Here is a 13,869-nt window from a genome sequence, read left to right on the forward strand (position 1 = left end):
TGTCCTCTGTGGGCACTTCTGTTCCTGAGTTGGCGCCCCCTGTTGGCGCTTCTGCTTCCGTGTTGGAGTCCTCAGATGGCGCTCCTGTTCCTGAGATGACGCCCCCTGATGGAGCTCCTGTTTCTGAGACAGCGTTCCCTGACTGCGCCTCTGGATTTCTGTCGGCAGCCTGCGTCCCACCATTGTTAACACGCCTGCCTGAGGACATATTTAATGACTTCAAATTTACCCCGCAGGGACCGGGACCTCCTTGTTTTTGTTGTTTAAGGCACTCCAGGTGTAGTGCCTTTGGGAGGGGCATCTGTCACACTGCTAGCCTCTGTGTGCTCATATGTGCCACGCCCCTCTTCTCCGTGAGCACACTCACTCCTGATTGGTCCCCCCCCCTGAGCAATCAGCCCCAGCTGATCCTAATCAGGGAGCATTTAAAAGGAGAGCTGAGGAACAGGCTGGCAGGGGTTATTTTGGTTTATTTTGGTTATTTTTGACTTGTTTGTGTTGGACTCCCTCAGGTGATTACTTTGGTTTCTTTGGACTCTGGTTTGCTCTATGTTTCTTGCATTTGTTTGTAGTCAGTTCCTAGTTTGTGTTCCTAGCCTGTGTTTAGCCAGTGTTCCTAGCCTGTGTTTAGCCAGTGTTCCTAGCCTGTGTTTAGCCAGTGTTCCTAGCCTGTGTTTAGCCAATGTTCCTAGCCTGTGTTTAGTCTGTATCCCTAGTTTATATTCCCAGTCCGTGTTCCCAGTCTGTGTACCTAGTTCATGTTCCATACTCTTGTCATTCCCTTGTTTAGTTCTTTAATAAATATCTTGCCATACATCTCTGCGTGTGTGTCCGCCCCCTTTGTCTTGTCTTTGTCTAGTCCTTAGCCCCACCGTGACAGGTCCATCACGTTTGATTGACATCCACATCTTCCAATTGTGGACACTTTTGTTAAACAAGCCAAAAATGCTGATAAATGCTCTATGTGTAAAAGTTAAAATAAAAACAGCAGTTTTAAGTGTGATGTTGTAGGTTTTGTATTTATTCCTTTAGTATATTTGTTTCACAGTCTAAGCATTGTTATTTAGATAGCTAGTTTAACCATGGTGCATTGAGACATGTATTATTACTGCTTAGTTGTTTGAGAGGAGAAATGACAGTATTGGATTGGTATTGGTATCGGCAGATACTCAATTTGCAATATCGATATCGGACATAAAAAAGTGGTATCGAGCCAGCCCTACTTCCTCATTAGGTTGTAGTAGACTAACCAGTCTCTAGAGCAGGGGTCGGCAACCTAAGGCACGCGTGCCAAAGCTGGCACGCGATACACGTTTGCCTGGCACACTCGCAGCCCTGCACATAAGTGTATTTTATGTGCAGGGCTGCGAGTTATTAGTTGGATCCGTCCCTACACTTTATGCCTCGTTCCCTACCTCTTGATTAAACTTAACAAGCATAAATTACTCCACCTTAACTCCATTCGCCACCTCCTCCTATGGCCAATTAAGGTGGAATGATTTATGCTTGTTTAAGGTAATCAAGGTGTCGGAGTGAGTCGGCTTTCAATGCGAACTTTAGTATAATATGGCTGCTAAACGCACAAAAGTGGATGTTCGTTCATTTCAACAAGACTGGACAGATTTGTATGAATTTATTCAACAAAAAGACCGGGCTGTATGTGCCATATGCTGTGAAAGCGTCGTTAGTCGCACATCAAGTGTGCGCCGTCATTTTGAGACAAAGCACCAAAGCTCATTTAGGGATGATGCTGAAAAAAACGAATCAATCAAACGAGCAATTTCAAGGTACTATAAACAGACGAGTGTTCTTCAAAATGTAAGCCATGGTAAAAGTTATGCCACACTTGCAAGTTACAAGATAGCTCAGTGCATTGCTAAACGTGGAAAGCCATTTACTGATGGAGAATACATTAAAGAAGCCTTTTGTGCAGCAAGTGATTTGTTTGACGGTTTGACGAACAAAAACACTATCATTGCTAGGATTAAAGACGTGCCTGTTTCAGCAAGAACAGTTGAGCGTCGTATCACAGATATGGCGGGTAATATCAGGGAGCAGCAGGTGACCGGACTGAAGGACTGCGCTGTGTTTAGCGTTGCGCTTGATGAAAGCGTGGATATTAATGATTTGCCTCGTTTGGCAGTTGTGGCCAGATTCTGTGACTCTGTTGGAGTACGAGAGGAGTTATGCTGTTTAAAACCCATGTACGGCACCACAAAAGGTGAGGACTTGGCTAAAACCTTTGTTGAATATTTTGAAAGGATTGCCGTTGATATTCAAAAAATCGTTGCAATCACCACTGATGGCGCCCCCGCAATGGTGGGAAAGCAAAAAGGATTCGTCAAAATAATTGAAGACAAAATTGGGCACCCTGTTCTTAAATTTCACTGCATAATACACCAGGAAAATCTGTGTGCAAAGATGTCGAATTCTGATCTTAACACAGTGATGGCAACGGTTGTGAAAATCGTGAATTTTCTGCGAGCTCGCTCTGCCTTAACTCACAGGCAGTTCCAAGCACTGCTTGATGAAATGGATTGTGCATACAAAGACATCCCGCTTCACTCCAGTGTCCGGTGGCTGAGTAGTGGAAAAGTGCTTGAGAGTTTTGTGAACTGCATTGATGCAATCGAAGCATTTCTTGTTGACAAGGACCAGAATTACCCAGAGCTGGAAGATGTCAGATGGCTTGAGAAACTTATGTTTTTGACTGATATTACATCACACTTGAATGAACTCAATGTTTGCATGCAGGGAGCTGGACAAACAGTCATGGGGCTGTTTGAGACATGGAAGTCATTCACATCCAAGCTTAAAGTTTTTGCAGAAGATATAGAAAAGGGGACATTTCGCTATTTCAAACACTTGAGAGAGATCTCCACTCGAAATTCAGTCAGAACAGCCAACATTTCCATGTACATGAGAGAACTTGAGTTGGAATTTGCCAGGAGATTCCAAGATTTCCAGACACATGGACCAATGTTTTCCTTTCTCATTCATCCGGACAAACTTAGTGTGAAAGACATGGACTTGTCAATTTTCCAATGGATAGGCATTGATGGTTTTGAAATGCAGCTGATTGACTTTCAGAGCTCATCTCTGTGGACAATGAAGTTCTGTGAACTTCGGACTTCACTTGAAACATCTAAAGAAAATGCACAGTCCCTGTTCATGTTTTGGACATCACTGCCAGAAAAATATGACTGTTTGAAGAAGGTTGCATTGGCGATGCTGTCAGTCTTTGGATCAACATATCTGTGTGAGCAGATCTTCTCACACATGAATTCCATCCTCAACCCCTCACGAAGCAGGCTTACTGCAGACCACTCTGCTCAAAGTCACCTCATATACACCTCCAATGCACACTAAGGTAGGGGTGCCTTTCAAATCAAATCTTACTATGTACAGACTGCACTCTCAGTTGGAACAGTTAAATGCATTAGATGCAAAATAAAGGGACTCCAGTGAACAAATGGAGAAAACTTGAAACAGGAGTGGCCGGCCTTACTTACGTCTCAGTTAAGGTCAACGTACTTAATTCCACAAAAAGAAAGACATTAGGCAAAAATGGCATTTATTGGAGAGCTGCAAGGCACAAACCACTGCATTTAACAAAAACATCTAGATATTTTCCCAAGACTTTTGGGATAACATTCTGTGGACTGGTGAGTCAAAGATGGAACTTTCTGGAAAATGTGGGTCCTGTTCCATCTGGCGTAAACCTAACACCACATTCCACCATAAGAACATCATACCAACATTCAAACATGGTGGTGGTAGTGTGATGGTCTGCTTTGTTTCTGCAGGACCTGGTCATGGTAACTGATGGAACCATGAACCAATTTATCCATAGTTTAGATCAGCAATTTCCAACACAATCAACCCAGCTCACCTGGTAACAACACTGCAGTGGTAAAAGTCATGCAAATTCCATTTTGTTCCGTGTTTATGTGAACTTGACTTTATGCATTGCTCTGATGCCACATGAGTGGCTGATTGTACATCACACACATTAGCAGATGTACATGTAGGTGTTCATATAAGCAGAAAATTGCATTTATTTGCACTTGGCCAGGAGGTTCCTGATGCAAATATACCAATGATAAATCTCTACAAAAGATATGCTTAATCTACACTAAATTGCCAGAAAAACTGGTACAACAGGCTACAATAGCGGCTAGTGGTGGCTCAGTAATGGTATGGGGTTTGTTAAGCTGGCATTCCATGGTAAGGCTTTAAAGTGGACTTGAAATATTAAGGGAAGCAAGTATATGCATATGCACCATTAATAAGCAGATATGTGCAGATGCTTATGCCTAGTTCACACTACACGATTTTTCCCCTGATTTTCGCTCGCTGACTAGTCGCCGCTAGATGTGGCAATTCGGGAGCAACTCGGCATTCGTTCGGCGATCTAAACTCGGCTCTCAATCGCTATGTGTGAACTGTTCAACGACTCGATCCAAGCGGCTCGCCGAGCGCTCGCCGACTGAAGAGAGATATTCTAGCATGTTGAACATCTGGATCAGTTGGTTGCGACTGGCAATGAGTGCGGTGAGGGGGATAATATAGTTTCTATCAGAATACATCGGCACCAACACTGCATTACAAAAAAATATTTATTAACCTCCAACTCACTACAGAACAGAACAATCCCTGCTTGTCGCGTTGCCAAATCCACTCGGATTCATTTATTTTTCTCCTTGATTTTATGCTGCACATCAGCGCACAAACAACTTTGATCGCTTGCTACTTGTTAACATGCATTTTTGGACGTGGTATCATTAAACCTTTCGTCAATTCTCACGTTTGTTTTCGTGACAAAACATAGTTTGGGAGACCAGAGAAGCTCACCTGCGATTCCAGGTGGTGATAGATCGTGTAGTGTGAAACCCCCTATTGCCGATCAGTCGTGTAGAGTGAAAGCCACACCGACTTGAAAGACTCCCGATTACAAGAGATCCAGTCAAGTCGTGTGAACTGTACAGCGATCTGACAACTTGTAAAGTCGTGTAGTGTGAACTTGGCATTAGCTGTTAAGACCTAATTAGCAAATGAGCTTAGTTAAGGTGATGTTTGTAAGTAATGTTGATGTTTTGAGGTGCTGTGTTTGGTGAATAAACAGCCTTTGGTTTGTTGATTTTTTCTTTGTAGGAGCTTGATTTGTGGTTAACTGATTTGTCTTGCTTTGGTTGTTTAAAATCCTGGTGGAGCGCTGCAGTATGTGAAGTTGTTTTAATGGATTTCAAGTCAGCAGCATTGAATTTGGTGTTTGGAATAGATAGGGGTAGGTTGGGATGGATAGCGGGAAGTGTTGGAAGGAATAAGATGTTGTTTAGTGGCCAAGATGGCATGGTTGATTGTAATGTTTAATGGTGTGTTTCAAGCTGGGTACTATTCTGTTAATAAGAGTGGTTAGTGGAAGTGGTGGTTTTAATGTGGAATGTTGTGATGCGGAAAGGGGGGGAGGGGCTGGTCATGGGCCTTTGGAAATTCTGGTATTCGGATGCAACATTTTACTCACAAACAGTAGCTTCTCATGCCCATCTGTAACACTCCAAATGGACTTATAAAGTCCTTAAACACTCCCAAATTTTAGGCTTAAAATGTATTTTGCTTCAATACAAAGTAAATCTCAATAAGGGAAAAAATAATATCACACAGAAATATTTCACAAACCATTTTACAACCATTTGCTGAGGCAAAAGATTTAAATATGCAACCAATGCATTCTACAGGGTCTAACAATCAATATAACGTAGACCAGACAATAATAAGAGCTACATAATCTCACAGAAGAATGTTAGCAGCACCAGGAACAACACATTATAAAGGAAGAATTTAAAAAAGTTGAGTTTAAGCCAGCTGATCCAAGCCCAGTATCCAAGTGGTTTACAATTCTTCACAAATAGATGAGGTGGTGCTACAGAACCCACCTTACTGTTTAAATAATTCATTTATGGCACCACCTGGGTCTTCTTTCTTCACCTTACTGTTGCAGCCTAATTACTCTGTTTGTGAAATGAAGGCAGGGACTTGTTCTACAGTAGCTCATAACTGACTATATCCAGCAAACACCGTCTATGCTGGAATTGTATGAGAAACAAAGACTTGCATTTTATTCCATGAATGTAAAAAGAATGAGCCGTTGGTGCGGCATACCACAGGGCAGATTGTGTTACAAAAGCAGGGATGCTAGACTGACACAGTGGGTAGAGAGGTGATCAAAAAGGGGCCTTTCAGAAACAGACAGCAATGAAAAGAAGCCAAATGCCTGACACGCAGCACGGATAAAAAAGCATAATTCAATTCACCTGGGATATAAATAGCACCCTTTCAGCAACATCCCATATGGGAATGCTTTAATCCTAGACACTTCATTCTCTCTCTCCTTTTCTCTCGGCAGATCACCTGGTGTTTTTACATCAGCTGCTGTCCACAGCTTTAGAATGCTTTTCTTTCATAGGTTGCTTAATATCAGGTGTCATCATAGGTGTAATATCAGGTGTCATTCATACAGTGTGTGTGTATGTGTGTGTGAGTGTGTGTGTGTGTGTGTGTGTGTGTGTGTGTGTGTGTGTGTGTGTGTGTGTGTGTGTGTGTGAGCGCGCGCACGCTTTTCAAAACACGTGTTCAGGCAGCACCTGGCCATTCATCAGTGTTCTACAGGACAGAACCACACTGCAGACACATGGACACAACATCATTACACTAGAGACAGCGATCTCTCCACCCAAAATATTTCAAAATTACTTTGGAATTATTGCTATATCAAAAACATCAGGGCTCATCTCTAGAAACACACCCATATTGAACTAAGACAAAACAAGGTCATTTAAAAAGATTTCACATACATTTGTGCTTTCACTAAGGAAATGACAAATAAAAACATCAAAAATATTTACACAGTCATCGTTTGATATAACATCTATTTTGATACATAAAATATAGCATTATAGTCATTAGCAAACCTGGGTATGTGCTATTTAAATGAAAACTATTATTAGCAGTAGTGGTAGTAATGTTACTAATACAGTGAGGTAAAATGAATATTCAACCATTTTTGATGTCATATATAATGTATAGACAATGTCGTTATAAATATTTACTATGAAAATAATTATGCATTAATAGCCTTATAAGATGTTAAAATCAGGTTCAAGTAAGGTAAAACTCCTCTCTACTGTAAATTGTTCAATTTATGCTTCCTTCGATAATGTGAAATGTTCCATGGTCATTTGAAGAGAAATCTGAAGAAAAATTTACTTTGTAATTCAAGGATACTTTTGTATTCAATGGATTAAGCACACAGCTTAAGCACACAGCCAATCTTTTTTCTAAAATTGACAAGCTACTGTATATTACTGCTACTTCATTTTTATTTTTTGTCTGATTTGAACATTCTTCTGATTTCTGATAAACGCTCGTGTGCAAATTGTGGATGTGCTTTATGGAACACTTGTAGACTGTAATATTGTTTATATAATGCTTTTATGTACATATACACTATTTAATCTACTAATAATATGCATTAAAATTTATTAAATAACAAATACAAAACTGGTTGAATAGTTTGATGCCACGGTATATGATTTTAAAATAAAATGCAGTGTGATTTTGTTTTTCAATTTAGAGAAATAACAAAGGAAAAATTATTCATTTCATTCAGGTTTATGTTTTATGGAAACATATTTCCAATCAGGATTTTTTAATTTTATTCTTATTTTTGGAATGCTCCAAATCAGTGCTGATTTGGGTAAGGAAAAATAACTGCAACATTAATACCCTTTCCAAAGACTACAGGTCTCCAGTAAGACTCTAACAGGGTGGTAAAAGTAAGCTGCCACAGCAGACTCACCACCTAAAGATTTTCGACCCAAAAGCAGTGGCTAAACAAAATCAGAACAAAAAACAACTCAGGACTAAAGAGGTAAGAGCGGTAAGTGGAACTGTGACTGAGCACGGCACTACATTTATTAATTTTTTAGGTAAGGCTTTCTTCCATTATAAATCTGTGTACACAGTAGTCTCAAACATCATACAAAAGCTTTATAGGTTTCTGATAACCCTGTGGGCTTCCAATGTTGGTTTTGGAGGGCATGACAAAGAACCTTAAGTCAAACAAATCACACCATTTCTAAGAAGCTTAGTTTGTGTGCCTGAAAACATACATGTTAGTTAAAGAAGATTTAGAGTCATCACACATGACTGGCCTTACAGTCACACAATGATCTGTGCAATATCATTTTAGGATTATTATTATTATTATTACAAATAAAAAATACAGAAATAACAATAATAAGATATTATAAAATAAGTCTGATCAAGATTTTTTTTTTTTTTTGATATTCAGATGTTCTGGGCTGGAACTGCAACTTAAAAATGTTATGTGCCATACATTTAAAATAAAGCATAAAAAGTTTAAAATAATGTGTCCCACCAAGCAAGTTCAGAAAACATGAAATACAACCAAACAAACAAAAAAATAAAACAAAAGGAAATTGCACATGCATACATTTACAAAAGTAATAAGACAATGTTAGAACTAGGCAAAGAAACTTGAAATGAAGAAAATGAGAAATGAAGAAAATGAAGGAAAGTAATTAAATGAAGCATAACAAAAGATTAAGAACAATTACAAAACATAAATTAAACACAATAGCTGATATCAAATGCTAATTTATAAAGTATTTAACTATAAAATGATATGCAATAACTATTAAAGTAAAACAATAGCTATAACATTTTCTTTACCTGAAGTCTTTGCGTTGCACATCACAAGCAGGACAATTGGGAGAAAACTGCGGAACTTCCATCTCCACCATCTACCACTAATGTATGAAACCCTGTCAAACAAATAACAAGAAATGATCGATACTCACAGCAATGTTCTATTTTCATGTTAAACACTACATAAACAGTGCATTGCATCTTATTATATATTGCTCCACAGTTCTGCTGGTCACTGCATGCACTGTAATACATTATACCTAACCTAAAAACACATTACACTAAATTTCAACATTTTGTAGGAACATGATTAGAAAAGTCCAGAACACAATTCATAGCCAAGGCTACAGAGCAGAAAACATTGGCTTAAATCCATATATTCATGGTAAATAACCATTTCCTCTCTTTCCCACTAACACACATACAGAGTTACGCAAAGCAGTACAATACTTTCATTCATACTATGTCTCCCATTTGAAAAGCTTCTACTACTTTTTATGTATTTGTGCTACGAAAGCAACTTTTGAACAAGTAAATACAGAATTCCTACAGAATTATGAATATTTTCCATGTGAGCAATAATAATTACTTTAACAGTAGCATAGAGCTACACAGTGAATACCAAAGAAACCAATCAGCTAATTACTTAATACAGTATAACATATAACACAAAACATTTATTAAAAACTAAAACCAAATAAATTGTGGAAATAAATTACATTTCTCAAGCATCCAAATAATTTCAGTTTTATAAACTAAATGTTACAAGCCCACCTGCCATAGAGATCTGTGGTATGGCTAGGTTATTGAATGATGTCCTTCTGCCTTCCCAAATATGGCTGGAACAGAGGGCATGGAGGTGCAGATAATTGACACCTCAGTTTCTCTAAACTGACAGTCACCTGCACCTTACTGAACATTAATTCAGTGGATTTTTTGTTCAATTTCTTGGGTTTATTCCTTACAGATCCTAGGACAAACTCCTAGGACAAACCTCAGCAATTCCTGTTTAATAAATAATGTTGGCAGTGTACAGTTGCATGCAAAAGTTTGGACAGCACTGTTCAATTTGCATGTTTTGTTGATTTTTAAAATTAAAAAGAAATAGACAACCTCTGCTGTACAGTATTTATCTCTTTTCATTTTGCACAGTTACTAGGGATTTGAATAATACATTTTGAAAAATAAGATAAAATAAATGTGTCACATGCATAAATATGGACACTTCCTAAGTCAAAACTAGAATAAATTTCAAGTCACGTTGTCATCAGAAATTATCAGCTGATGACACATTCAGAACATAATGATGTCTCTGACTCTACAGACCCAGTGCGAACACTAAACAACCAAGGGCTTCTTTAAGCAGCTGACTAAGCATTCAAGTCAAATTATCCCAACAAAGCAAGGGACAGCAAATAAGATACAGTTATAACATATATAAAATGACTGTCACAAATGGTCTGAAGCATGTTAGACAACATTTTAGAGATAAGACATTTTGTCTTATTTTTGTTAGTGTGTTTCGCAATACTAACCCTGTAAAAACATTTATTTGCTGCAGAGGCTGTGTATACCTACTTGTATTTTCAAAATTAACAAAATAAGTAATTTAGCCAGAAATGCCCAAACTTTCACATACAACTTGACGACTAGAGTTAATGGTATTAGTGGTAGATGAAAAGAATATCACACAAAACTGAGAAATTAAAACCACAACAAACACCAATTTAAGTAATCTTTTTCCTTAAGTAAGAGTTCTAGTATGTGAAATTCACAGAATAATAAAAGTAAATATTAAGTTAAAATTGTACCTAGAGCTTTAATTACTCTTCTCAAGCCATTAGTGTAGGCACTTTAATGAGCACTGGTCCAGTGGGGTCCAATGGATTTATGCAACTCATTCTCACAATGAGTGAGAGGAAAAATCCTTTTTACTGAGTAACTAGCATAATAAAAATGTGTTTACATTGAATGCTACAGGATGTTACATTACACAGGTTCTAGAACATTCAATGCAAAGCCACAAGGGGTGATTAAAGTCACACCGTTTTGTCTTAAAGAATTTACAAAAGTTGTGTATTTCAGTTCATACAATTGTATTTCAGGTGGTAAACTATTTGCAAAATACATATGCTCTTTTAGAGCAGCAACTTAGTCTTTCCATATTGGTTCCTACAAATGATTAACACAAAAGTTCTTTATGCCAGTTTTTCTAGAATTTCCTTTTTATAGATCACGCTACAGTTGGCATCTATTACAACAACACAACTAAAACAACAAGTTGACAAAGGGATGAAGCTAACATACCACAACCTAACATTAAGTAACTACAATTATAATGAAGCCACTTATGCAATGCTTTTTAAGATTCATGCAAATTATGACATTATACAGCACATAAAAACATAGACATTGTTCCAAACGCCCACCCTTGAAACATGCAAATGGGCACAAATGGAACCAGCTCTTGCTGCTAAAGGCGAGATGGATAAAGAACTTAATTCATCTGCTAGTAAGAGTGACTCTGAAAGCCTTAGCCCTGACATTCACACTCTAAAATGTCTGAAAACAGGGCCTGAAAAATTATGGAGTGTTCCAAGTACACAGCTATAGAACAAAGTGTGGTGTGAAGCCTTGGAGTAAAAAGTTCCATTTAAAGAACAGACAGATGTTACACCCATTACTTTTGTTGTTGTGCTTTAATTGTTTTTATTTGCCGCCCCTCTTTAAAAAGGCTACAGCTACAATTTTATAATCTTTACAAAAGGCTATTGTGTTTCTTACATGTTTAAACACTTGTTTAATTAGTGAATTAGTTATTTACAAGTGCAATGCACTAAGTTTTTTAAAAGATGAATTCAGGCAACTTCTACAAAGAATTTTGGTTCATAAATGTGATTTCTATATAATTGCCTACAGAATTCCCCAAAGTGTTGATCTCACTCTGATGAACTTACTCTAAGTGTACTTTTTATATTTTTTAATAATTGTGTAATAGTTCAGTTTTACATAGTGTCAATGTAAAACAGCTGACCAAAAAATACATGAATAAACAAAGGTTAATGCTAAATAATTTGTTCAGAATTTTCAAGTATCGTTAAAAATTGTTTTAATTTATGTAAAGATAAATTGTTTTACAGTATTTACAATAGTTTATTTGTTGGTTGTACCATTGACATTTAACTTTTACAGTGCAGTGAGAAGACAAAACGCCCCCCCCCCCCACACACACACACAGTAATAGAACTGTAAAAATTGGCTTTAATTTCTAATGAACAATAAAAACTGCCTTAAAAATAACTCAAGAAATAACTAAGCGAGTTCCTTGGTAAATCCCAGATTCATAGGTCCTTGTTTAATGATGGTTTGTGCATATAAAAACATATAATTAGTTTATGTGCTACTATGAGGTTTAACCGTATAGTACTTGTAGTTCTGTAAAACAGACTATTTTTAGACTATTAAAATTTAGACTATTATATTTCTTCATGAGACCATATTATTACTTACTGAACTAAGTACTTAGTATTAAATACGCATTTACAAATTCATTAGCAAACAATGGGCTTTTTAAAATTTCTCTCAGACGTTGGTTACACAACAGTAAATCCACTCCTAACTGCGCAAATCCACAGCAAAAGCATCACATCATCTCACACAGTCTTTCAAACTGCACAGTTAGTGAGAAAGCAGGAATACAAAAATGATATGAAATATTAGGTAATTCCGCAGCATAAAGGTAATGATCTACTGATCTAATAATAATTTAAATAATGATAATGTGGACTTACATTATTTCATTCAAGCTCGTCTCTTCGGAGGATCATTATTTCTTCTCGTCAAGTCCAGACGAAGTTTTCAGTCTCCCAAAACTTTCTCAAAGCGTCGAACAACTTTTCATACACCACAAACCACTTTACCAGAAAACTGAATGAGTTTACTAACAGAAAACGGAATATATTACCGTACGCATGTAAAAACATGTATATAATTTAATTTTACAATGAGAAAATCCCACAGTGTGTGAGAAGAAGCAGATGTGCTGGTTCCTGGTTTTCAAAGAGATGCTAGTTTACTCAGTTCTGACATGGTGTAGATCTCAACAGCGCCCCACCCTTCACTCGCACCAAAATCTCAGGACAGTTATTCCAATATACATGCTAAAATCTAAACACGTTTTCTAAAATCAATGCAAAACATTTACAACTCGTATTCTGTTTACATTTATACCCCTAAACAGGTTCCTTCAGCAATGATGTTGTAACTTTTTGTAGAATAATAGATTGTTTATTTAAGGACTGTTTTATGCCCAGACTAGCATATGAACATAGTTTTTTATTGTTCTGCCTAATTTAATATGCCAGGAACTATGAATATTATCAGAAAATATGGAAACTGCCATATTTCCTGCCACCCTGTAACTGTAGCCTGGCACTGTGTTGACCTTTAATAGGTACATTCATCTAAAAACAACTGAAATTACTTAAAAGTGGTGATTAGATATTGTATATGATTTGTTAGTTTATTACATTTTATTATATTTGATTACTAATCAAACAGAAAAAATGGAATCAAATTTAATAAGCTAATGCATGCCAGGAATCTTCCACAGTTACTTTGTGTGTGGCAAAAACAAACTACAGGTTTATTATGCTCGTTTTCTTCAAAATTCTTGATAATTATTAACAGTGAATGTGGGAATTTAAGGCACAGTTCTATTGTTTAATCTATTGCTTGACTTTAGAAAGTCAGCACACTTGTGCCTGTTTCTTAGTGTGTTCTTTAAAGTTCATCTTCTTAGCCATGGTGAAGAATGACTAAAAGAATTGGACCTTTATATCCCAGTGAAACTGGAATTTCTATACATTCTGGAGCAAATAAATATGATACACACCATATGGCATAAAGTAGTTGCACATGCTCATGAGTTTACTGGACATCGCATTGCATAACCAGCCACTGCCATTAATATGGAGTTACCCCGCCTATTTGGCTTAAACAAGCTTTGGGAGGTTTTAGGTGTGTTTGTGGGCATTTTTGCCCATTCAGTTTTTCTTGCTGCATAAGGGTAAAGTAATGGGTAAATAAGTCAGGAGAAAGAAAGGGCCTGCCTAAATAAATGAAAGCATTTATACATCT

At 37.3% G+C, this 13,869-nt stretch overlaps 1 protein-coding gene across 1 annotated transcript in view; it reads right to left on the reverse strand.

The window, feature by feature from the left end:
* Positions 1–12,652, reverse strand: part of adgrg6 (adhesion G protein-coupled receptor G6) — a 74,579-nt gene extending 61,927 nt beyond the window's left edge. Inside the window, exons 1-2 of the mRNA XM_063002474.1 lie at positions 12,522–12,652; positions 8,755–8,846 (exon numbers count right to left, since the gene is read on the reverse strand). Coding sequence (XP_062858544.1) covers positions 8,755–8,846; positions 12,522–12,523 — 94 coding nt within the window. The 5' untranslated portion in view covers positions 12,524–12,652. The remainder of the gene's footprint in view (positions 1–8,754; positions 8,847–12,521) is intronic.
* Between the last annotated feature and the right edge of the window lie 1,217 nt (positions 12,653–13,869).

This window comes from Trichomycterus rosablanca, chromosome 9 (genome assembly GCF_030014385.1).
Source record: "Trichomycterus rosablanca isolate fTriRos1 chromosome 9, fTriRos1.hap1, whole genome shotgun sequence".
Lineage (NCBI taxonomy): Eukaryota > Metazoa > Chordata > Actinopteri > Siluriformes > Trichomycteridae > Trichomycterus > Trichomycterus rosablanca.